The 22,052-nt window shown below is 41.5% G+C and overlaps 6 protein-coding genes across 6 annotated transcripts; 3 read left to right on the top strand and 3 right to left on the bottom strand.

Moving 5' to 3' along the window:
- Positions 1-33: 33 nt before the first annotated feature.
- LOC111075206 (NADH dehydrogenase [ubiquinone] 1 alpha subcomplex assembly factor 3) lies at positions 34-915 on the top strand. Its single transcript, XM_022368339.2, has 3 exons — positions 34-366; positions 442-640; positions 703-915. Exons 1-3 carry the CDS (start codon positions 110-112, stop codon positions 841-843), a joined length of 597 nt encoding a protein of 198 aa, XP_022224031.1. The 5' UTR covers positions 34-109; the 3' UTR covers positions 844-915.
- On the bottom strand, positions 913-2,863 carry LOC111075204 (trifunctional enzyme subunit beta, mitochondrial). Its single transcript, XM_022368335.2, has 4 exons — positions 2,721-2,863; positions 2,329-2,488; positions 2,090-2,264; positions 913-2,027 (listed from the first exon to the last, which is right to left on the bottom strand). Exons 1-4 carry the CDS (start codon positions 2,788-2,790, stop codon positions 1,017-1,019), a joined length of 1,416 nt encoding a protein of 471 aa, XP_022224027.2. The 5' UTR covers positions 2,791-2,863; the 3' UTR covers positions 913-1,016.
- Positions 2,864-5,192: 2,329 nt separating this feature from the next.
- On the top strand, positions 5,193-11,828 carry LOC111075235 (transcription factor Ken). The gene is made up of 3 exons (XM_022368381.2): positions 5,193-5,926; positions 9,335-9,504; positions 9,576-11,828. The coding sequence occupies exons 1-3, from the start codon at positions 5,918-5,920 to the stop codon at positions 11,110-11,112; spliced, it is 1,716 nt and encodes a 571-aa protein (XP_022224073.2). The 5' UTR covers positions 5,193-5,917; the 3' UTR covers positions 11,113-11,828.
- Positions 11,829-12,571: 743 nt separating this feature from the next.
- On the top strand, positions 12,572-15,047 carry LOC111075231 (23 kDa integral membrane protein). Its single transcript, XM_022368373.2, has 5 exons — positions 12,572-13,130; positions 13,837-14,025; positions 14,101-14,286; positions 14,349-14,549; positions 14,605-15,047. Exons 1-5 carry the CDS (start codon positions 12,999-13,001, stop codon positions 14,824-14,826), a joined length of 930 nt encoding a protein of 309 aa, XP_022224065.2. The 5' UTR covers positions 12,572-12,998; the 3' UTR covers positions 14,827-15,047.
- On the bottom strand, positions 15,005-16,527 carry LOC111075230. Its single transcript, XM_022368371.2, has 3 exons — positions 16,220-16,527; positions 15,828-16,167; positions 15,005-15,767 (listed from the first exon to the last, which is right to left on the bottom strand). The coding sequence occupies exons 1-3, from the start codon at positions 16,438-16,440 to the stop codon at positions 15,087-15,089; spliced, it is 1,242 nt and encodes a 413-aa protein (XP_022224063.2). The 5' UTR covers positions 16,441-16,527; the 3' UTR covers positions 15,005-15,086.
- A 1,094-nt stretch (positions 16,528-17,621) lies between these two features.
- Positions 17,622-20,164, bottom strand: LOC111075229 (homeobox protein ceh-17). The gene is made up of 3 exons (XM_022368370.2): positions 19,728-20,164; positions 19,415-19,605; positions 17,622-17,916 (listed from the first exon to the last, which is right to left on the bottom strand). Exons 1-3 carry the CDS (start codon positions 19,999-20,001, stop codon positions 17,731-17,733), a joined length of 651 nt encoding a protein of 216 aa, XP_022224062.1. The 5' UTR covers positions 20,002-20,164; the 3' UTR covers positions 17,622-17,730.
- Between the last annotated feature and the right edge of the window lie 1,888 nt (positions 20,165-22,052).

Genomic DNA, 22,052 nt, shown 5'->3' with positions numbered 1-22,052 from the left:
ATATCTGGTCTGGTCTAGCGAGCACCAGCTCGATACATGGTCATACTTATTTATCGTTGCAATAACAAACAGTTTTGTTTTTTTTACTATTATTAAATATAGACGAAATATGATTGCACAAAGCTTAAGGGCCATTGCTCAAAGAAGTCGCGGTCATCTCCTCTTGCCACATGGTTCGTCCTGCCGTAAGCTGCACACCGGCATGGCTGTTAACTTCAGCAAGGCCTACGACTACGATGGCAAAACAAAAGTCTCAATATTCAATACAGAAACAGATCTAGGCCTTATGATTACTGGTTATAGTCAGTACGGCTTTAGGCTGAATAACGACATGGTCCTAATTGGTCCAATCAGTGTTTTTCCTAGGTACGTAGATGTAGATATGTCCAACCAAGAGCGGGCGAATTATGTAAACATGCACATGAAATTGGTTTAATCCAGGTCGGTTCTTTCTTGGAACGTGAACACGTTCGAGGACATAAACGAAGAAAGCCTTAGCTTGTTCCCCACTCTGGATCCGAAAATTGATGTTCTCATAATTGGCATTGGCGACCAGAGCCCGTCGCCGCCGCTGTCCAAGAGGATCATAGAGTTCATGAAGAAACACAAAATAAACGTTGAGGTTCTTCGAACGGAGCAGGTGAGTTTGTATGCAGTCTTGCCCGGTCTGACTAGTTTATAATATCCGCTAATTTGTTTCAGGCTTGTGCCACATTCAACTTTCTAAATGCTGAGAGCAGAATGGTGGCATGCGCCCTCATACCCCCCCTGCATATATCATATAATGAGAACGACATTCTGCAAACGAAGCTAAAGCAGAAGGAACTTTATGAGACCGATTAGGAGCGGACTGAACTGTCTTGTCTTTGTAGAATATTTGCGTCTTTGTTAGGAATTAAACGAACATACATATAATTTCAAACTTCTTTACTCATAGACATAGTTTAAAGTGTATAAAAGCTAAGGCATCAAACTGCAGTCAAACTGCACTTTCATTTATTGATTTCGTTTCGATTTCAGTCCGCTGTTGCGCCAGGATAGCGCTCGATAAGCATGGCCACGCCCTGGCCGCCGGCTGCACAAGCTGCAACCACACCAAGTTTGCCATCTTCGCGAACCAGCCGGTTGGCAGTGTGCATACACAGACGGACTCCAGTTGCGGCAAAGGGATGGCCAATGGACAGGGATCCGCCCCAGTTGTTCCATTTGGACAGGTCTGGTGAGCCAACCTTTTCGCTCAGGCCCAGATACGTTTTGCAGAACCAATCCGAGTCCAAGGCCTTGAGATTGGCTACAATTTGACCGGCAAAAGCTTCATGGATCTCCCACGAGTCAATGTCTTTCAAAGTGACACCGGCTTTCTTCAAAAGTTTCGGAATGCCGTAGGCGGGACCCAGCAGCAGTTGGTCGACGGGATCTTGCGACACGTACAGAAAATCGCGGAGGAAAGCCTTTGGTTTAAGGCCGAGCTGTTTGGCTTTCTCTTCAGTCATGATCAGACAAGCAGAGGCACCATCGGTCAGGAATGATGCATTGGCGGCGGTAACGGTTCCGTAGGGTTTCACAAAAGCTGGCTTCAATTTAGCCAAACTTTCGGGAGTGGACACACGAATGCCATTGTCCTTGTCCACCACCTGATCTACGCCTTGCACCTTGAACGGAACCAGATCCGTGAAGTAACCTTTCTCTTGGGCTTGCTTTGCCAACGTGTGGGATCTCAGAGCGTACTCATCCTGTTCGCCGCGGGAAACATTAAATGCGGATGCCAGACGATCCGCCGAATGTCCCATTGTCTCGCCAGAAGAAAACTCGGCCACCGCTGGCAATTCGGGGGCCAAAAAGCCAGGTCTGAATGTCGACAGCAGCGCTAGACGCTGGCCAAGAGTCTTTGCCTTATTCGCCTTTAGCATAAGACCGCGCATCTTGCGCGAATGACGAATGGGGACATCAGACATAAACTCAACGCCACCAGCCACAATAACATCGTATGTGTTGGTCGCAATCAAGCCCATGCCGGTCGTTATTGCCTGCAAAGAGCGGGATCTCGAGAATTACGGTGCAATGAAAGGAATGACTTTGATGGGATTACCGCATTAGAGCTGATGCAAGCCATGGTGACCGTGTGCGCGGGTGTTTTGTCGCTGAACCCAGCGGCGAGTGCTGCCTCGCGTGCGATGTTGGAGGTCTTTACTTCTTGGATGACGCTGCCATAGACTATATAGTCGATGAGCTCTTTGTCAAGTCGATTCTTTTGCAACAGCGATCTATGGAGGTATGTTAGGGTTAAATACATGCAAAATAGTCAAAACTAATAGACGGAGAACTTACAGAAGAGAGTGTCGGGCCAATTCGTGCGGCATAAGTTTCGAGTAGGAGGTTCCGGACGTCAAAAAAGGTGTACGGACACCATCAACCAGCACAATATTTTGATTGTTCCTTTGCTTGGTTTGAGGGGCCGCCACTGCGGCGGATAATGCCCTGCATTGAACTATATAAATTTGTCAAAATGAAATAAAAGTTTTCTGTTATTAGGCTATTATTATGCATAACAAAACTATAAGTCAATGCTTATCATAAGCATCAGACGTCACAGCAGCCGTTTTTGTTGGACTTTGGCCCTTTCACATTCTTCCCTCTCCCGTTGCCGGACAACCAAACCAAAGTCCAACAAGTGTGGCACCTACACTTGGAAATCACACGCCATACTTAACAACACATACCTTTTCTGGATATGTTCAAGATGTTGAGGCCATTGCTTTTGCGGCCCAATATGCAGATATTTTGACTCATTTTATAATAATTTTCGGTTTATTTTGCGTTCAAGTGCAGCTCAGTGTGACCGCGGATTTATCTATAAAATATACCGTCCGACTCTCAGAAATATACCTTCTAATTTTCAACGTATACCGTAAATATACCGAGGAAACGAACTTAACCCACCTAACCCCGCTCTGTTTAAACAGGTGAACAACTGGAGTTAAGATCCACCATATAGATTCTCTGTCTCTGACCAGGAACGGAAATCACGTTCCCCGATTTTTATATTCGGCTTAATGTTTAAAGCTAGCTAGATGAATCAAATTTTCTATAAGGTTTGCTAATCTAAGAACTCCCTTTTATTGGATTGTTTATAAAACAGGGCTTACACTCTCTTCTGTGGTGCCAAAGTCCCTAAATCGAAATATCTAAATATATTGGCTGGTCTTGAAATCCCTATGTTCTCAATATACATACATATGCATGTATAGACTAATGAAATTTATATACCATTATATACCGATGTACATATGTATGTATGTATGTACATATGTACATTCAATCATTTCATGCAAATTTTCCTTAATGGTATGCAAAAGAAAGGTATCAAGGAAACGGAAACCCATTTCAAAATAGATTTCTTGAGAGACCTTGACCCTCGCTGAGCCTCGATTATCCTATTAAATGTGTTGTTTATTATCCTCAAATGTCCGATGCGATGCGCACGCCACCTACGAATTCACATCTACTCTCTCTACCCTTTCCATTAAGGAGAACAATTTGAAGTGTCCTTGAAACTTAGGGTAAAGAATTGAAGCAGTGGCCAAAGAATGCGTCTGTTCCGTCGATGTAAATGATGTGTAGGAGGACAGCTGTATTTAAATTAGTTTTGGAAGCTAAAGCTGTAGCCATCCTAGTGGATTGATTTTTTCTAGGGTAACGGTAATCTTGACACTATTCTCCTGTGCCAAAGTCCATAAATCTACTATTGCCTTAATTTCCAATTTCAATTATCTATTGGAAATTTACTTATGTAGATTGTTCTTCATCCTTTATTGAATTATCCCGCCTACCTGCATTTACCAACTATGTATTTGCATACAATTTCATAAATTGGTGAGTGTGCGTGTGTGTGTAGTCAACTAAAGAAAATCGGTTCAAGGACATGACTAATTGTACCCTAAACTGTGAAAGGGTAGAAGATGCAAATGTAGGCGTTCCATTCTCACAATGAAAACAAATAGGGAAATTATCGAAACTTATTGGTGATCAAGGTCATTTGAGAAACCTCTAAAAGGAACTGTTTCTTCCGAACTAATTTTGTTGTAATAATTTTCATGGACATTTCAATATAAAATATAAAAATACATAATGCTCCGCCAGCCGAAGACTTGCATATTATATAATTGACATCTTTTCATCCGATCGGACAGACATGTATATGTATTACTTTTCCACATCGACTTCGACCACAAAGCTCATACATAAATATGTCCTAAACTCTTCGAGTACCAGGTATACATATTGGATCATCGCTCATTATTGAATCGAAAATTATTAAAATTAATTTATATTACAGCTGAGCATTTCCAGAGATGTTTCTTGAATGCAAAAGCCAAAGATCGTATTATTGATTGCATTTATAGCAGAAATAGCTATGAACATTTTTAGATAACGTTATTATGGTTATTGTATGTTATGCCATTTAATATTATAGCCTATTACTAATCATTGGGCGCTTTCACAAGGACAACTTGATCAGCGATCAGTGATGGTAAGCGAATTCATGTATCAGATTTTGAAAAATGGATCGTGAAAATAGTACGATCCATTGGTTTTGGCTTATACCGATAATGTCAGCTATCGACTTGGTCACTTTATTCATTCGTGAGCAAATCGTGGTGGTTTTTCAAAATTTCTCATTTTCGTGGTGTAATGGAATGAAGACTCATTGTTGCTAGATACATTTCATTTGTATGGGAAACATTTCAGCAACATGGGGAAAGGAATAGGCAGCATTGTTCTGCAACTTTGTCACGGAATGAGCAACAAATATGCATACCTTGGGAAAATGGATATTATGGACTTGGGATATTGTTTGAAATTTCAGGCTCCAATTAATGCAGAAACTTCTCAGTCTCTGTTTTAAAGACATTAACGAAATTTTGCAGTTCACGGGTACAAATAATAGGCAATAGAACCGGGATAAATGTATTTATAAAACACAAAACATATGCATTAATAGGTAAAAAACATCTAAATCTAAGAAAAATGCAATATTAATGTTTCAAAGCAGCTTGGAACAACAAATATAACATACATAAATTAAAGGAAATACGGTATACAAAAGTACATACGCATAGAAGAAACTTGGTTGGCAAGCAACAATGACGATGTCGTACACACTTACGTTTTACAATTCAGTCTCTCTCTGACAGCCGGGCCGACCAGAAATTTCAAATAGCGCGCGCATTGAAAAAAATTGAGAAGAGAGAGATCGCTTACACACTCGCTTCGCTCGCCCGCCAGAAAAAGTTTTACCAATCAAGTTTTTTATTTCGCAATAAAACAAGCACGGAAAAAAGAAACAAAACTTCAACCTAGTTAAAGTTAGTGTCGCTGTCGTAGTGACCGTTTCGTGAGTGTGTGCTGTGCATGTTCTGGTGTTGATCGCTGCGTCGCAGAAGAAGAAGATGTGCAAGCAGGAAAAACAAAAGAGAAATTGAATACAATTAAAGTTAGCGTTGAATCGAATGGCCAATATAGTGAGCGAATAAAGCTGTACATATGTGTAGTTAAAAATATGAATAATAGTACCACCAAAAGTCGTGTTCCTCAGCCCCCCTCGAAGATCACATATACATATACGCGAAAGCTTGGTGTTGGTGTTGAAATCGAAATTGAAAGTTGTTGTGGGTGAGCAGCACACTACTGCAAACGGAATAGAACGCGTCGCGTGTGTGTATCCCTCAGGCATACACACTCAACCACTGGAGCTGTTGCCAAAAGAGATTGTGAAAGGGGAAAGCTCGACTTGGACGCACACATGTGCACAGAAGACCCACGACGTACATACGAATTCCATATCCACCGTGAACGCTTATCCATTGAATCTTAGTTGTTTAGTGCAAGGAATTAAACAATTTTCGATCAATTGCTAATGAAAGAGGTAAGTTATGCTGTCAATTTTCTACTCGTATCAAAATAAATATGTAGGGTTCCATGAGCCAGAAACTTTTCCACCGTTGTCATTGCAAGATCGTCAACGAAACGAAAAACCCAAGCTTGTGCGATGGTACGCGTGTCTATATGCACCCAAACATACGTAAAACACACAGCTACCAAGGTCAAACACTAACTTAATAGTCGCAGAGAAAAACATTCCAAAGCCAGACCAGAGACCAAGCTTAAAGCCAAAGTTGGGCCTGAACGAAGTTCCGATATAGCAAACGTCTGTCTGTTCGTGGCGATCCAATCTTCGTCATCGTGATCATCATTAACAGGGCAACAACAACAGCTAAAGCAAAAGCAACGGCCACAAAGCGCAGCCAACCAAAAGACAAGAAAGGCTTAGTGACCTTCAATGGCGTGCTTTTGTCTGCGTAATATTTATGTGGCTGTGTGTGTATGTTTTGTATGCATGTCATGAAATTTGAAGACATACTCGAACACACATTCATACCTATGTACAGATATAATCTGTATATAATAGTAGTGGTTGACGACTAACTGAACTGCTTTCCAATAAGAGTGAAGGTGAAAAAGCACACCACACCAAAAGCAAATGCGCACACACACACAGAAAACATGCAAGCCCACAATTACAGGCCGATCGCGCAGATGTTACAAAATATGCTGTAGTGTACATACATAAATACATGCATATTTACAAGTAATATACACACGTCTGTCTGTCTGTGACTGCTCTTATGTACATATACATATAGAGTGGAGGAATAAGTATAGTAAGATTTTGACGAAAGCTTTGAACATTCTACAATCGAAAACTATCTTACTGAAAGGGGAAATGGAGAAATACAACATATGAACATGCTTCCATTTGTATGTATTTATCATTTCCTTGGAAAGCCCCAATATGCCCAAAAGTACTATCATATCTTTCCCAGCATGTGTATCGTTCGCCTCATAAGTTATGTAATTCAAATTTGGGTCACTTTTACGAGTGTAGCATTTACAGCAAGTACAATGGCGTGGCGACGACGACGACTCTTTGCCATTTTCTGCGGCGGCCAGAGAGCTTTCGTGAAAGGGGAAAGAGCACAGCTCTGAGTCGCGACTCGATAGTGCGAGTGTGTTGGTGCAGAAACAAGTTTAGCCCTCTCTCCACACCGATCCGCTCCCTTTTTATAATCTCTCATACAACTTTCAAAATATTTCGAATTCGCTTTCTCTTTTGTGGTCCCCGTTCTCTTCGATTTCCATCTGATCTGCATTATACACTCACAATCTGCATACATAGAAGAAAGAGTAATTGAAAAACATTACATTACATTGAAAAGATGACGACTACAAAAATCGGAAAGTATAGAGTACATATTTATGTATATACGAATGTACGTTCTCTGTATGCATGTAATTTTGTATGCGAGTGTGAATGTGCTGTGTTCGTTTTGTTTAGCTCTTGCTTTACCAATACACACACAGACATACAGCACAGAGAAAAAGAAAAGCTTTTTGTGAAAGGTGATTTTTATGCGCGTTTTGTGAGTTAGCGTGTTTTGTTTTGTCTCACTTTTGCGCTCGATCATCTCTGCTTTGTCCCTTTCATTCTCATTTCGAGTTGTTTGTGCATATGTATGTATGTTGTAAACTCGCCAACATCAGTCTGCGCCCAAAATGTCGAAATGCGAGCAGCACACCTAGCTTTGGATATTTTATGATCGCATTAAATAACAGTACGCATAAAAACACGGGAAAATGATGTCCGGAATGATGTTCCATTTGTAAAGAACTTAAACGTGTGGCCGCAGACTTTCGTAGCCCAGTGTATGCATTTATGAAAGCCAGTTATTGTGTGCGTGTGGTTGTACGTTTCCGATTGCGAAATCTGAAAGCATTTGTAGAAAGGGAATGGAATGGCCATGGCGAATGGGAGAAGAGGGATTGGAATCCAGTATTCAGTTTTTTCCATTAGCACCGTTTCGGACTTACCCAACGTTAGAACAAGCCTGACATCCCCATCCACCATCCCCCACACCGCTCAATCTCTTCCACAAATGATCGTGCTCTTTCAGCTTTCGCTTCCCATGAGAAATAACACAACTACAAAGTGGAGTGGAGCGTCGGCGAGGGGACGGGACCGAAGCCATTCTCCCAAAGCCAGTCATTCAAGTTTTATTGAAAGTGAACGTTTCGTCTCCCAGTGAAGCAGCGGCAAAAGCAGCGACGCAGCAGAGCGTAACAAAAAGCAAGACTATCTTTTCGAAGTTTTCAGATCTACTGCTGCTGCTGAACTTTAGCTCTGTTGAGTGTGCACGTGTGTGTGTGGGGGCCATGCAGATACACACGGACACAAGAGCTTACAAGCCATGGTCTTGCACAATACAGTAATGGCCCCATAAAGTGAAGTGAGCGAGTGTGCATAGCTGTTGCACAGATACAGTCAGTGTAACAATTTCATCGTATTCATTCGCCGTTGCCTTCGCGCCAAACTCGAATCCAACACCAACGCAATAGCCAAGCTGCCAGCAGCAACAACAACTTCGAAAGGGGGAAAGCTTTTTTGAGGCAGTCGCGCAGAGAGAGAGAGAGAGAGAGCGAGAGAGGTAGTGGCAGAAGCAGCATAGCGTTTCTTAAGCAACTGCGATTGTTGTTGGGGGCTGCTCTATGAAGTGGAGCTTTCATCTTTTCCAACAACAATGCTTTGGCTGTACGTCTGAAGGTAATGGCTGTGTGCGTGTGTGTGTGGGTTGTGCGGTATTACAAAAGCAAAGAGTAGAGTAGAGAAAAACCTAAAAACCTGATTAGTAAACATTTACTAATGCTTTGTAATTTCAATTTCTTAATGCCATTCCATGTGTATGTGTATGTACATATGTATGTGTATGTATGATAATTTCTCCGTTACGATGAAAGCTGACTTTCGAATGCTGCAAGATCCTTTTTCTAACACACAGATACGCGACCGAGTGTGTAGGTGTGCCTGACTGTGTGAGAGCGAGCCGTCTGCATGACACAATCGTGAAAAAGTCATGGGCAGAGGGAGGGGAGGAGACTCTTTCGGTGAAAGGCGGCTTCATGCTCAGAGATTGTGTAATACTCGCCAGCGACAGAGACAGCGCCAGATGCAGACATTTTTCCAAAACTTTCTATTTTGCTGTCTTCACAGTTTACTGCATGCCCTGCACTGGAAGGTTAACATATAAGAGTATATATGTACATGCATACATAAATATGTATGTATGTATGTACATATTTATGTACATTTTCGCATATATGGAGTGGTCTCTGATTCGATTTGGAGCTTGCATTCTTTGAAACCTAATATTTTTAGTGCTAGCGGGCAGAATCCGATGTATCCAATCTAATCCCCTCACGTCTGCTCTTCCATTTGCAGTTTCAGAGAATGTTGATGTTGCAATACAGCAAGCATGGCGAGTGCATACTCAAGGAAATCGGAGCAGCGTTCCGGGGAGAGCACCCGGCAGACCTCACAATCGTGTGCGAGAACAAAGTGAAGCTGCATGCCCACAAACTGGTGCTGGCCGCCGCCAGTCCCCTCATAAGGTAAGCCTTTCGATTGGGTTGGTGTTCGGTCATTTTTGAGTTAACAGATGGTAATTGGTTGGATTTTCCAGAAACCTGTTGGAGGACACTCACCTGAGCGACTGCTCGACCACCGTCTACTTTCCGGACGTCAATGCCACCTACTTTAAATTCCTGCTGGACTTTCTGTACTCCGGACAGACGTGCATCACCTCGCGCGACGTGAACTACCTGCACGATCTGCTGCTGCTCCTGCAGATCAAGTCTGACAGCTGGAAGACCACGGACTCAGCCTATCTGAACAGTAAGTGCGGGAGCATACGCGAGAGATCACGGAAGCAGTATTCGTCCTCCCAGAACCTGGACCAGACCCTCAAGTATGAGGTCGACAGTGTGGACGAGTCCAGAAATGCGGCCGACTATTCCACATGCTCGGCCGAGCACTGCGAGACTGCTCCCGAATGCGGTGGCGGGGAGGTGGCCAAGGAGGAGGACGATGACTGCATGCACAAGGACAACAAGAGCGACAAAGATACAGATGAAATCGTAAATCTCTCCAACGCGCCACCGAGTGGCATCAGCAACCACAGCAACACCAACAGCAACAGCAGTAACAACAACAACAACAACAACAATTCGGCTATAAATCCAGTTAACCTTTCACTCGACCTCCGGACGAAAAGCGAGAACTCGGCCCGCAGTGACGCCAGCAGAACCATTGGATCCGGATCTGATCACAGCGGCATCGACCTGGCTGTCAGCGCGAGCGAGAGCACGAAGCGGAAGGGACTGTTCTTTGACTCCCACAAGGATGTGCTTAAGCCGCTGTCCGACGGGTCGGACATCAACAGCTCGCCGGAAAACTACGTGGTTACGCCCCATCGAAAACGACGACCTGGCTTTCACAACACTCAGAGCGACAATCAGCCATTCACTTCGTATCAGCACAACCTGTTGGAGGAACTGAGACTGGTCAAGTCGACGACATCGCCCATATCTGGATTTGGCTCGGAGAAGAATATGCTCGCCCATCTCGAGGATGGGGCGCTCAACGGCGACAATATGACGCCGGACCGGAAGCTACTCGAATCGCAGAGGAACCGTGCACAGAGCCCGGATATTCCAATGCATTTGGGACCCCAGTTCGTGTACCAGTGGCAGTCGAATCAGAACGCCGCGATTTCCGCAATGCCCAATCTGCAGTCGCGACTCTCTAGTCTGTCCCACATGAATCTGGGGCTGGACCCAGAGGGTCGCAGCAGCTCCGCCTCCGGGTCGAACATAGCCAGCAGCAACCCCCACTCGTCGTCGGTGCGGGAGTACCGGTGCGAGTACTGCGGCAAACAGTTCGGCATGTCCTGGAACCTCAAGACCCATCTGCGCGTCCACACGGGCGAGAAGCCCTTTGCCTGCCGCCTCTGCGTGGCCATGTTCAAGCAGAAAGCCCACCTTCTCAAGCACTTGTGCTCGGTCCACCGGAACATCATCACCACCACCAATGGCACGGACACGGAGAACCGCTACAGCTGTTGCTTCTGCTCTATGTGCTTCGAGTCGGTGCAGGAGCTGGTCCGGCATCTCTCCGGCCACCACAACAACCTGCTGCTGACCAAGAATCTTCGCGAATAACCTAACCGATCTTTGAGTTGGCTCCACCCGCCGCCAATCCAATACTTGCAAAGAGACCTGAATTTTATATATATATTGTATACAAACATACGGTAAACAGTAACAGTAACAGATTTAATTACTTATTGTATAAAGATGTAAAATGTACATTTAAATCGTAAGCTTACCAACATTCACGTGACTACTTTACTGGATTCACGATCACCTTACCGACAACATGGACGGTACGGTCTAAACTCAGCCAGAGATGGGTCTGGGGCTGGTAATTAGAATCCAAGAATCCGAGCCCGAGCAAGAGAGAGAGAGGCGACACAAGTTGTTTTTTTTTCTCATTTGAATTGTATTTGACTTTCAAACACCACACAGAACCCCATGTCCACTACACTCTTTTTTTAAAACGGCTGGTCCATTATGCGGAACATTATTTTCTAAGAATATTTGTATACAAACGGTATTGTAATTTCTATTTTATTTTCTACCCCGTCTTACATGAACTCCATTACATTACCTACGCTACCTACCTACACATATTTGAATAACTTTTATACACTCTTGCATGCTAAGATTTTACATATTCCCTCCTAAAATCGCCAATAAAGTGTGTAAATAGTACAGTATAAATTCGCAAGATCGTAATAAAATCAGAAAAGCATTTTAGTTTTGTCTACGAGTATACATATTTTCCAAACAATTTAAGAAATATATTGTTTTTAACCTACACAGTGGAATTGAATTATTAGTTGGAATTAGTTGTGTTACACTACTCGACAAAATCGATCTTTTTTTTCCTCAAGGAACCAAACCGACTTTTTCTAAAAGATTTGTGGTTTTACATTTTTTTTAATGAATTATGGTTTTTTTTCTACGGCAGAACTTTTTTAACGAGTTTTTAAAAAATGGTATTTTTTGCTATTTTTCAGAGCGAGCGCTTTTAATTTTCACATAACTTAAGTATCTTGCATCTGGTTGTAATGACCTTTTCCATTCTGAAAAGCTGATAAATGCATCGTAAAGTAGACCTGAACTTTTGTAGCATCAGCTTACCGTCTGGGAGATATGAATCTTTCAAAAGCAAAATTGATCATTTTTGTGCGGTATTTTTTATTAAGGTTTGGCTTATTTTACATATTTTATTTTTTCGCGATATTTTTGTTGGGTGTAGAAAAGTGGGCGCGATGTTCAAATGGTGAATATGTGTTGCCTCCGTTGCTCCGTTTACGGGATATATATGTGTTTATAGCTCCTGAGCATAAATATATAGATTGCTTGCAAGCGGAGCCAGTCCATTACGAAAAGAGGAACACAAATTCAATATAAATTGCATAAAATAATACAAAAATGTATTTTACACGAACATGTGACTTGTGACTGAGGTTAAAAGTACTCGTGATAAAGTTTCCCGCGAACCAACGGTTATTCGACGGTTATAGATAATATTACCACTGTTGGCGCAGAAGTATAACAAAACAAGGAGCGAATTGGTCAGACCGTCAAATGCGTATTTTCGACTGCGACCGATCTGAGTGGCTCGGAGTTAACGCAAACTGTTATTTTTAGTTAAAAATTGCATCCGTGAAGTTGAACCTGGACCCCTGGGCTGGCAAAATGTGGATGCCCCGTCAACCGCGAGCAACAGCAACGTTCAGTGATGATGAGTGATGTGATGTGATGAACACTGCAGCAGATTCAAGCGAAGGCTAATAACGACAGCATTACTTCAATCCAACCAAAATATAGGCCTACAACACACACACAACCGTATAACCGTGCATCCGAAAATTGAAGCTGCATCACGCCAGCACACAACCACAAAACACACGCACTCACATACACACACACGCGCGAATGCTCAGAGAGGACTTAACATAATTAATAAACTTCAGTGAATGCAAACTGCGAGATATTCGACGGAGAGCACTCGAAAATTCGAAGACTCGCGAAGGACAACAACAATGGCGCTGCCAAAGAAAATTAAATGTTTTAAATATTTGGTTTACAGTTATGTATTTCTTCTAGCGGTAAGTTTGGCCCACATTCTCCTCTCCGAACGGGAGAAAGAGAGCTTAATTAGAGCTTTGTAGAGTTACATAAGGTAATTGCAATGATATGCATGTGTGCGTCCGATAACAATTTACATACATATAAGTTTGTAATTGCATAAAAAATGATTCTACGTCATAGTGCGAGTATGAATGAATGAATATTCTCATGTCTGGCAAGCCAAATCATGCATATTCCGAGCGAATACAATCAACTTCATTTCACGTTCCTTTAGCTATGCAAATCTGTGCATCAAATGATGTAGATACATGTACACGTCTGTAGACACACATGTATGAACATCCCTGCACAATGTATAAACTTCTTGCGTTTGCTAATGCGTCCTCGAATCTGTTCAACGTCCCATACATATCTACACGCATCGCATAGTGTAGTGCGAATCATGGGGGGATATGTACACACTTTTATCCTTGAATACATACTCGTATATACTATATTAAGTCCCGAGTCGTAGTGACCTTGAGCTACTTAAAAGCTGCGCCTACATATGTTTGTATGTACATGAGCTTATGCACATAACACTTCGCATGACGTCAAAAGGGAGTAAAAGCCCCCAGCATAGAATCCCAAATCTGCAAGGACGCTGTGATGAACGGCCGCTTACTCCTACTTGAATGACTGACTCTGTAAAATTTAAACCATGCTCCTCCATACGTATTGCAGCTAACTGGAGCCGCCCAGATATTTTTGGGAACATCCCTGTTGTGGGGACACTCGGTGTATTATGGAATTGTGCAGAACAAGCTGTGGGCTCCAGCCGCGATCCTCCTGTGCTTGGGACCTGTGACCTTCATCCTGTGCTGGATGGGATGTCAGGCTACGAACCAAAGGAAGCGCTGCCTACTCGGAATGGTAACTTAATTGAGAAAATAACACTCGAGCTAATCATGGATTATCCATCCGTATAATAAACTTCTATACCCACAGTTTTCCGCACTTCTGGTGGCCTGCATATGTGTTCAATTTATTATCTGCGGATGGTCCTTGGCTATGCGGGAGAACCTTCCAACTTCGGTAGAGATTTTCATTGACGATTCCTTCGTGGAGTTCTTGGACAAATTTTCGCGCACCAAAGTTGATAACTTGCATTTGTGGAATAGGATGCAGTCGCAGGTAAGTCTAAATACATATTTATATGGACATAAATGAGTATAATTCATTACTGGTTTCTTCAGCTACAATGCTGTGGCGTTGATGGTCCTCTTGATTATCGTCGACTCTCGCTGCCCTGGTCCTGTTGCTCACGTCCGGAGCACGCTTACGAATCTGCCTGCGATACCCACTACAAGCGCGGGTGTTTGGCCGTCGTATCGGAACAAATCAAGAATCGCTTGATGATAACCGCATTCGGGGCTGCCATTATAGCTATATTTCAGGTGAGACGCTCCCATCACACTTCTCGTCAGTATTTACACGCACTTTTGCTTACAGAGCTTAGGGATCTTCTGCGCAGTCCACTTGACCATTCTGTTTGGAAAGAACGACAATACGCACCCCATAAATATGAACCGGAAAAAGAAGCAACAGCAATTTTTACCCCTGACCATACAGGACAAGCGGCATGACCTACCATCGCCCATTAATCTATCACCATCTGCACCAGGGCAGAGAGTTTTAAAAACTAATCTGCCTTCGGCCATGCAACACAAATGACAGACGATTAGCTTCTAAGATTGAAAATTTATGAAAAACTCCAAAGAAAAATTATAAAAAAAAAACTAAAAAAAATGTTGTAAACTGAGATGGAATGAATATATAACTGTGACCCTCAATGTTACGTTATGGTAATTTTAAAAAAATTTAACGTTCGAGAAAAGAAACAACATTTGAATTTGGATTGATTCTCCAGTAGTTTAATTAAAGCTTAAAAACAATTGGATTTGCTTTGTTTTTACCTATGCATGGGCTTCGAGTTAGTTGGCGGATCTCGTGACACTTGGCGGCACGTAGAACGTGTCCGCTGCCTTTGGCGTTTTTTTCTTTCCAAACCAGCGCTTGGGATATTGCACCTTCTTCTTGTATATCTGAATATCGATGTCGTCCTTGTTCTCAAAGAACCAAAGGTTTTGACGCTTCGCGTCCAGTTCGTTCAGCGTCTTCTCAATGCTATTCTTGCGCTCCACCAGACTCTGCTCCTCGATATACTTCTTCACAGCGTTCTCAAACTGTTTGGTCCACTCTTGATAGGACTGCCCATATTCAGCTAACAGTTTCGGCTCGAACTTTTGGGCACTGCTCCTTACACTAGTCTCTAATTTTTCGTCGATAGAGATGGTCTGCGTGCATTTATCGAGTGTTTGCTGCAATGATTGTGTAAACTCGTCCGAGACCTCCAGTTTCAGACTTTCAGCCACATTTTGACAAGTGGTGAGGATCTCTTTGTGAAAAGCCCCACGGTTTTGGGCCAGGAGGCTTACAGCATCAGGTAATTTCCCGCACAATACAAGGCCAAGAAGGGAAATGTTTTGTTTTAGCTCTTTCAGAGTGCCTTCGCCAGAGCCCAATTGAATCATAGCTCGACCAAGAACCTTTTCCTCTGTATCCTTGCTTGTATCTTCAACATAGTTGCGAATAAATTTAACACGGACTTTCTCCTGAAAAAGAATTTTTTGTCAGTTCGTTGAAAGCATTCACAGGGAAATAATTCAGTATACCACTTCAGGGGCAGCAGCTGCAGGCTTATTCTCCGACGATTCGAAAGGCTTGAAGTCTTTCGCGAACTTAAAAAACGATTGGAGTGCCAACGCCTCAACCAGTTCGTTGTTGCATAAGCCTCTTTCCACAAGAAGGGCAGCAGTCTGCGCTGCTTCCAATGTGTTACCGCTGTGCAACAACAGGTCCATTAAGAAGCACCCGGAGAACTGGTCAATAAATATACCATATTTGGTGGGACTCCGGAGAACCGTGATTGCCTCCTGGGGGTTTGTTGAGTCCAGTAACGGTTTCACTAACAGACTCGGCAAAAGCGGAACATAGCTGCATTCTTTTTGCTTTCTGTAATGATTCGGAGATTAGTTTAAGCACTGCCTAAAACGTTCTAGCTTACCTGAGCTTAAGCAGCCTGTCCACCAGGTCCATTTGCCGATGATCCGCATTTACAAACAGATCCAAATCTATATTCGTTGCAGCGGCAGCATGCCGACTGCCCTCTGGTAAGAGGTGTGGAAATTTGGCTGGACCCTCATTCGCCAGCGCGTTGAATTCTGTTGAGAAGTATGACATCCATCTCCTCGTGGCAAATGTGCAGGAAATTCTCGATCTCAACATGGCTGGCCAATTAATAAAGAATTTAATTCATAAAATGTAAAACAGCCGGACCAGCGATTATAAAATAATAATGTCAAGATAGCATTGTGCGTAATTTAAAAAGTACTAGTGTGGATGACGTCTCCATAATGGGTACTCTCGATACATTTGTTAGAGACGACAAAAAATAGGAACATGAAATTGGAACATGGAAAAATACAAACTACATACATACATATGTACTTAAACAGTGTGTAGCATTGCATTTAAATTTAGCACGAACAAATAAAATATTTTTAACTGTAATCTTACCATTACCTCATTTTGCTCCAAAACTTAGTTTACTAGTATGTTTAAATTGCAAACAGAACCTCTAAAATGTGAGCAAACCACGCGAGAACGTAATAAAATACCTAGGGGTGCCACTAAAAACAAAATCGGGGTCATCAGTAGATGAGTAAGTGCGAAAATACGCAGGTGCGTAGGTGTGAGCTAAAAGATATTTTTTTCAATTGGTTCGAATACAAATTCATTCATATGGATCAACAAAATGTAGATCCCCTTAGTCATCAATTCGCGGATTTTCGTTTAAACCTTTGTGGGAAAAAGTCTTAAGTGAGCTGAGCAGTCAGCAGGTGATCACACCGCAATCCAAATTCAAATTCAAACTAATCCTGACGTTGGGCACACGTTCCACCTGTTTCCGTACTGCAGCGTCCGTTACATGTCTCTCTCCACTCTTCCCACCAACGCAGCTGTTATATCTACATCACTCCGCCAGGGACGTAACACTGCATGACGAAGAGAGGGAGCGCAAAGCAGTCGAGTCAGTCCCAAGAATTATTCTTTATTCGTAACGATTTTCTTGAGTTTTCAAAACTGGAACTGACACATATCCAGCATTTATAATACGCTTGTTTCAGTGTAAAGTCAGCTAGAGTCTGCTCTAGCTCTACACTAGATGGGGTGGCAAAAGCTTTCTTCTGGGTGATATAGCCGGTATAAAACTTCAACGGATAAATACGAATTTTAGTGACGGGTTTTTCAACGAGTTTTTCCACAAAAACCCATTTTTTAGTTATCGATTCAATTTTTTAATTAATTAATCACATCGATGAGAAGTTCGAAGACCTTGGAGCCTGTAAATGTGCTAAAAACATGTTGATAGGAATTCAAAGATTTTCAAAGTAGTAGTACATAGATTTTTCTTTATTTAACGTAATTTCGCACCACAATGGTTAGTAAAAACAATATCAAAATAATGGTAGTCGTGAAAATGTATCTTAATATTTACATAGATATTGGTGGTTCCTATATTTGATCATATAGGCATTTCATCTGACGCGAATTTTGAGGTCCTTTCACTGTTGGATTAAGATATTTAGAGCCGGATACAGAATTTTTGCGGCTATCCATTTTAACAGACTTATCCTTCATGATGTAAATAGCATGTCGTTCTTGCTTTCGAAATTTTGCTCTTCTATTTTGAAACCACACCTGAAAGCAAGTACATTTTAATAATTCAGTGTTGATTTGCAATGGAATATTTTCTTTAGAGCTTGACACCCGATCGAACCAACCAGTCGCCAATCGGGGTCACCAAACCCACCAACTAATACATTTTTTGTGCAATCTTATATCTCAGATTGTATGATAAATAAGCCTAGGATTCTCAACCTCTCACAAGTCTGATAATAAGACCATCCGAATAGACACAAACAAAGGTATACGTTTAGACTCAGTGGATCATAATCACAGAAATCAATTTAATCGATTTTTGGTGAATGCTAAGATATAAGAAAGCCTGTTTATACCCGGTACCCGAAGAGTTAAGGGGTATAAAGTATAAATATTCTTGATCAGCATCAATAGCCGAGTAGCCATGTCTGTCTGTCCGTCTTGTTTGACACCTAGTTCTCAGAGACCATAAGAGCTAGGCCACCAAATGTTGTATCAAGTGTTATGTAATATCACACTGACTCAAGTTGATTTAAAAAATGTGCCACGCCTTTTAACGCCCCCGCAAAGAACGAAAATCTGTGGCATCCAAAATTTTGAAGATAACAGAAAACCGAACACGCAGTATCGTAGAGAATGATCATATCTATCAGGTTTCAGCGCTTACTCATTCTCTCTCTTGCTCACACGCTCTGCCATAGATATAGAGACAGATGTAGCGAAAATAAAAAAATAGCGGGAAAAATGGATACAGATAAAATAATCTAAAATCTGACTAACTGAGTACCGGGTATAGAAGTGGAGGCGCGACTTCAGACGTGCCTTACGTTTCCTCTTCTTTTTATATTGAATAGGGCATTATAAAATTGTTCAGAAGATTTTTGTGCCTCGATCTGGCTATGTTCGTCTGTGCGTCTATTTGAGGAAGCTCAAAATAATCAGGTTGCTACAAATTCAAACTGGGCGATATAAAACTATAAGATTGCTGCTTTAAACCCATTTTCTATGACACTATACTATTCAGATATGAAGCTATAACACTATTTAAGCTTGCTGCTGTTAAACTATCAAAGCTTGAGAAATTATGAAAGGTGTTGGCTACTTATTCGATCGCGAGTTAGTTTTATAAGAAATCAAAGCGCACATTAATCATTTAGGTTTCAATAAATTGAGTGATCTAGAAAATATTTTGTTGGACTTTTGTTTTAACTTCATGCAAACTGAAATGAAAACTGCTAGACTTGGTATTGAAACAATTGACTAAAATTGTTCGATCGTCTCTATCTATAGTATAGATTATATACTCGTAAGTGCATGATTGGGCTAATTGGTTGCGCGGAAAATTTATTGTTAATATCTCTTGTGAACTGTGTGTCATAAACACCTGGATACAACTTTATGATTCACTTATACCTATGTATAAGGTTGAATAACATTTCATATAGCTGCCAAAGGAGCGATCGCTTCTACAAGGCCATCGAATGCCGAGGGCCCTGTTTTAAATGGTATGATTATGCCTCTATAATTATATTCTTACCTGAACTCTTGCTTCTGTCAAGTGCAATTTCGATGCGATCTCCTCTCTTGTGTAAATATCGGGATAATGGGTCTCTAAGAATATTTTTTCCAACTCATTTAGCTGGTTGGAAGTAAATGTGGTTCGAATCCGTCTCTGTTTCGATTTATCAGTCAAGCTCAATCCATCATCATACGCCTTTAAATGAAAATCTGAAAAAATAGAACAAATGTATAGTATTGGTAGTTTTCAATAATTTGTAGAATCTCGAATAATTGAACGTTCTGAAAAGTATCATGCACTGTGTTATAGAACGTCAGAATGGAATATTCACCCGAGTTATAGGACGCAATGTTATGTGTCGAGGGGTAGAATTCCGAAACAGTTGTTATTTTCGAAAATAGTAAGCTCGATTCTTGATTTAATGAACTTCTCATTGCAGTCTCGTTGGCACATAGCTTGTAGCTCGAGTCAATCATTAAATTATAGTGATTCATGTGATTAGCTACGGAGAGTGCCCCATTTGTATTAGTATTATAAAAGTCAGCGTTAGTGTTGTAGATGCAGTCCTTGTCGAAGTTCGCCTTGTTTAGAAATGAAAATTCCATTGCACTGAAAGCCCATATAGGATACAAAATCGCCGCACTGAAGGTATTTTTAGTGTCCGTTAATGAGTCACATCCCGATAAAACACATAATTATAGAGTCGCGCGGAAACACAAATTTTAACTGCCCTTGAATAAATAAGCTTCGATTACGGTTCTACCAACTACAGCCTTTGGACAAAAAAGGATGCTGCACTTGTCTCTGCTGAAAGAGATAGAAAATATTTCACTCCGCGTTTGGGGGCGTGTACTAACGAGCTCCAAACGAACTAGGGGTGGAAATTTTACGTTACAATTTTTGCCATACACTGCGACAAGGGCAAAATATTCACGCATTTTAATATATGAGAAATGTTACAATTTTTATATATTTTATATAAATTTGATTTTGTATATTATCGGTTCTAGATTTTCCATGGAAACAAACAACTTTCAAATCGTTTATGTAATAAACAAAGAGAATATTCCAAAATAGATATCTGTAAATTATTCTTTGAGTGTAATTCAATTTACGGGCCTTCAGAAGCCACATTGTGAAGAGTAAATTGGCCCACCTGATACCATTAGTTCTGAAATGCTGAATGGAAATATGCTCTGGAGAAACATAAAATGTTAAGTAAATTTTAAAAATATCCTATACATACATATTTATACATATGTATTATATGTTATAATAATTTATAAGCATATTTTTGGATTTTCATGGTGAGGTTTCCTCCGTACATAATGCATATGTAAGCGTATTCGACAGTGTCCTTCCGGGTTGAATGCATATTTTTGGATGGATATATAATACAACAAGCGCAAAGGACTATAATGCTTATAAGATTATTCTTTACGAGAGCTGAAATTAGTTCATAACTTTTGATGGTTTATAGATAACCAGGATTTGGACACGTTGGACAGCATTTTGGTTGTTTGGTGGGTATTTGGGGGTGTTTTAGCAAGGGTTTACAACTTTCAAGTGACAAGTGACAGTGACGCCAAACAAGTCAATCCAATCGGACTAACGATTCTGCAAACGCCCAACCCTTAAACCAGACTCAGCACTTCTGGTCACTAATTGTATGGGCGTTCAAATCCTGGCGGGACGTTAGCTGGATTAGAACATCCCTAAAATATTAGCCCGGCTTTAACCCTGGGAATCCGTCTTCTTTTTTCCAAGTATTATTATATCATTCCTGAAGGGGGACACAGACACCCTCCATCCATCAACAGACCGCCCATGCAATTACTTAGATGCGCGGAGAGGGGGACGCATCTGTTCCAAGGTTTTGGGAGTTTTCCTTTATGGTGGAGCACAGCTACTTACACGCAGGGAGCTAGTTTGGTACACCATCTGCAATACAAACCTTAAAGGACAGAGACGCAGCTAAGAAGAAGGCGCTGAATGCTTAAAAGTGGTAGTAGGAACCCCACCAAATGTTGCTTTGCATATGATCCATCAGTGAGAGAGAGTGTGACTTTCATGGTCGGGACCTTCTTCAAGACTGTGCACAGTCTGCCACAGCTGTGGCATGCTGGTTCAGTCGTCTATATGGTTCAGTGACTCATCTTCTTTGTACCTCCATTTGTAAGTGTGACATTATAGTAAGTGTGGAATGTTTAATGCACACAATTCTCTGCATTCCTTATCGTAAAACAACAAATATTGAGAGACTCCATCCCCATTGGACTCCATTCAATATACAATTGGGTCTGTGTGTGTCCACTCATTAATACAATCATACATAAGTACATATGTATGTATAACTATGTAGAAACATATCCACATATGTATGTACTCGTACATATGATTAAACTCCGAAAGGGTTATATGTTGGTGGTGTATTGTAGTCAGACATTTGCATGGTAGAGTGAAGGCTTTTTCTTTTGTAAGGCACCGAAACGGAACGAGCTCCTCATTTTTGTATGGCAAAAAAAAAAATCAGAGTACTCTTAAAGTAAACTCGTTTTAAGCATACCCTTCCTTAACAACTGCCAAGAGGAAAGCGGAAAAGTACGCTGAATTCCTAAACATCATTAACTGTGCAAGCCAGTACACCTAAACATAT

Source organism: Drosophila obscura, unplaced genomic scaffold, assembly GCF_018151105.1.
Source record: "Drosophila obscura isolate BZ-5 IFL unplaced genomic scaffold, ASM1815110v1 contig_186, whole genome shotgun sequence".
Taxonomy (NCBI): Eukaryota; Metazoa; Arthropoda; class Insecta; order Diptera; family Drosophilidae; genus Drosophila; species Drosophila obscura.
The sequence above is the reverse complement of the archived record's forward strand: the minus strand, read 5'-3'. Positions and strand labels throughout refer to the sequence as shown.

What these genes read in the sequence shown, in the direction of transcription:
- LOC111075229 (XM_022368370.2), bottom strand. Translation starts at nt 20,001, where the DNA reads ATGGAATTTTCATTTCTAAACAAGGCGAACTTCGACAAGGACTGCATC. An exon ending in CATTGCGTCCTATAACTCGG is followed by an intron (nt 19,606 to 19,727) that starts GTGAATATTCCA and finishes CTATTTTTTCAG; the next exon opens with ATTTTCATTTAAAGGCGTAT. An exon ending in TGACAGAAGCAAGAGTTCAG is followed by an intron (nt 17,917 to 19,414) that starts GTAAGAATATAA and finishes ACTTGCTTTCAG; the next exon opens with GTGTGGTTTCAAAATAGAAG.
- LOC111075206 (XM_022368339.2), top strand. Translation starts at nt 110, where the DNA reads ATGATTGCACAAAGCTTAAGGGCCATTGCTCAAAGAAGTCGCGGTCAT. An exon ending in CCAATCAGTGTTTTTCCTAG is followed by an intron (nt 367 to 441) that starts GTACGTAGATGT and finishes GGTTTAATCCAG; the next exon opens with GTCGGTTCTTTCTTGGAACG. An exon ending in AGGTTCTTCGAACGGAGCAG is followed by an intron (nt 641 to 702) that starts GTGAGTTTGTAT and finishes AATTTGTTTCAG; the next exon opens with GCTTGTGCCACATTCAACTT.
- LOC111075204 (XM_022368335.2), bottom strand. Translation starts at nt 2,790, where the DNA reads ATGAGTCAAAATATCTGCATATTGGGCCGCAAAAGCAATGGCCTCAAC. An exon ending in CTTGAACATATCCAGAAAAG is followed by an intron (nt 2,489 to 2,720) that starts GTATGTGTTGTT and finishes AAATTTATATAG; the next exon opens with TTCAATGCAGGGCATTATCC. An exon ending in CTTGCATCAGCTCTAATGCG is followed by an intron (nt 2,028 to 2,089) that starts GTAATCCCATCA and finishes CGCTCTTTGCAG; the next exon opens with GCAATAACGACCGGCATGGG.
- LOC111075235 (XM_022368381.2), top strand. An exon ending in GCCGCCAGTCCCCTCATAAG is followed by an intron (nt 9,505 to 9,575) that starts GTAAGCCTTTCG and finishes TGGATTTTCCAG; the next exon opens with AAACCTGTTGGAGGACACTC.
- LOC111075231 (XM_022368373.2), top strand. Translation starts at nt 12,999, where the DNA reads ATGCAAACTGCGAGATATTCGACGGAGAGCACTCGAAAATTCGAAGAC. An exon ending in AGCGCTGCCTACTCGGAATG is followed by an intron (nt 14,026 to 14,100) that starts GTAACTTAATTG and finishes CTATACCCACAG; the next exon opens with TTTTCCGCACTTCTGGTGGC. An exon ending in GGAATAGGATGCAGTCGCAG is followed by an intron (nt 14,287 to 14,348) that starts GTAAGTCTAAAT and finishes TGGTTTCTTCAG; the next exon opens with CTACAATGCTGTGGCGTTGA.
- LOC111075230 (XM_022368371.2), bottom strand. Translation starts at nt 16,440, where the DNA reads ATGTTGAGATCGAGAATTTCCTGCACATTTGCCACGAGGAGATGGATG. An exon ending in GACAGGCTGCTTAAGCTCAG is followed by an intron (nt 16,168 to 16,219) that starts GTAAGCTAGAAC and finishes GAATCATTACAG; the next exon opens with AAAGCAAAAAGAATGCAGCT. An exon ending in CAGCTGCTGCCCCTGAAGTG is followed by an intron (nt 15,768 to 15,827) that starts GTATACTGAATT and finishes ATTCTTTTTCAG; the next exon opens with GAGAAAGTCCGTGTTAAATT.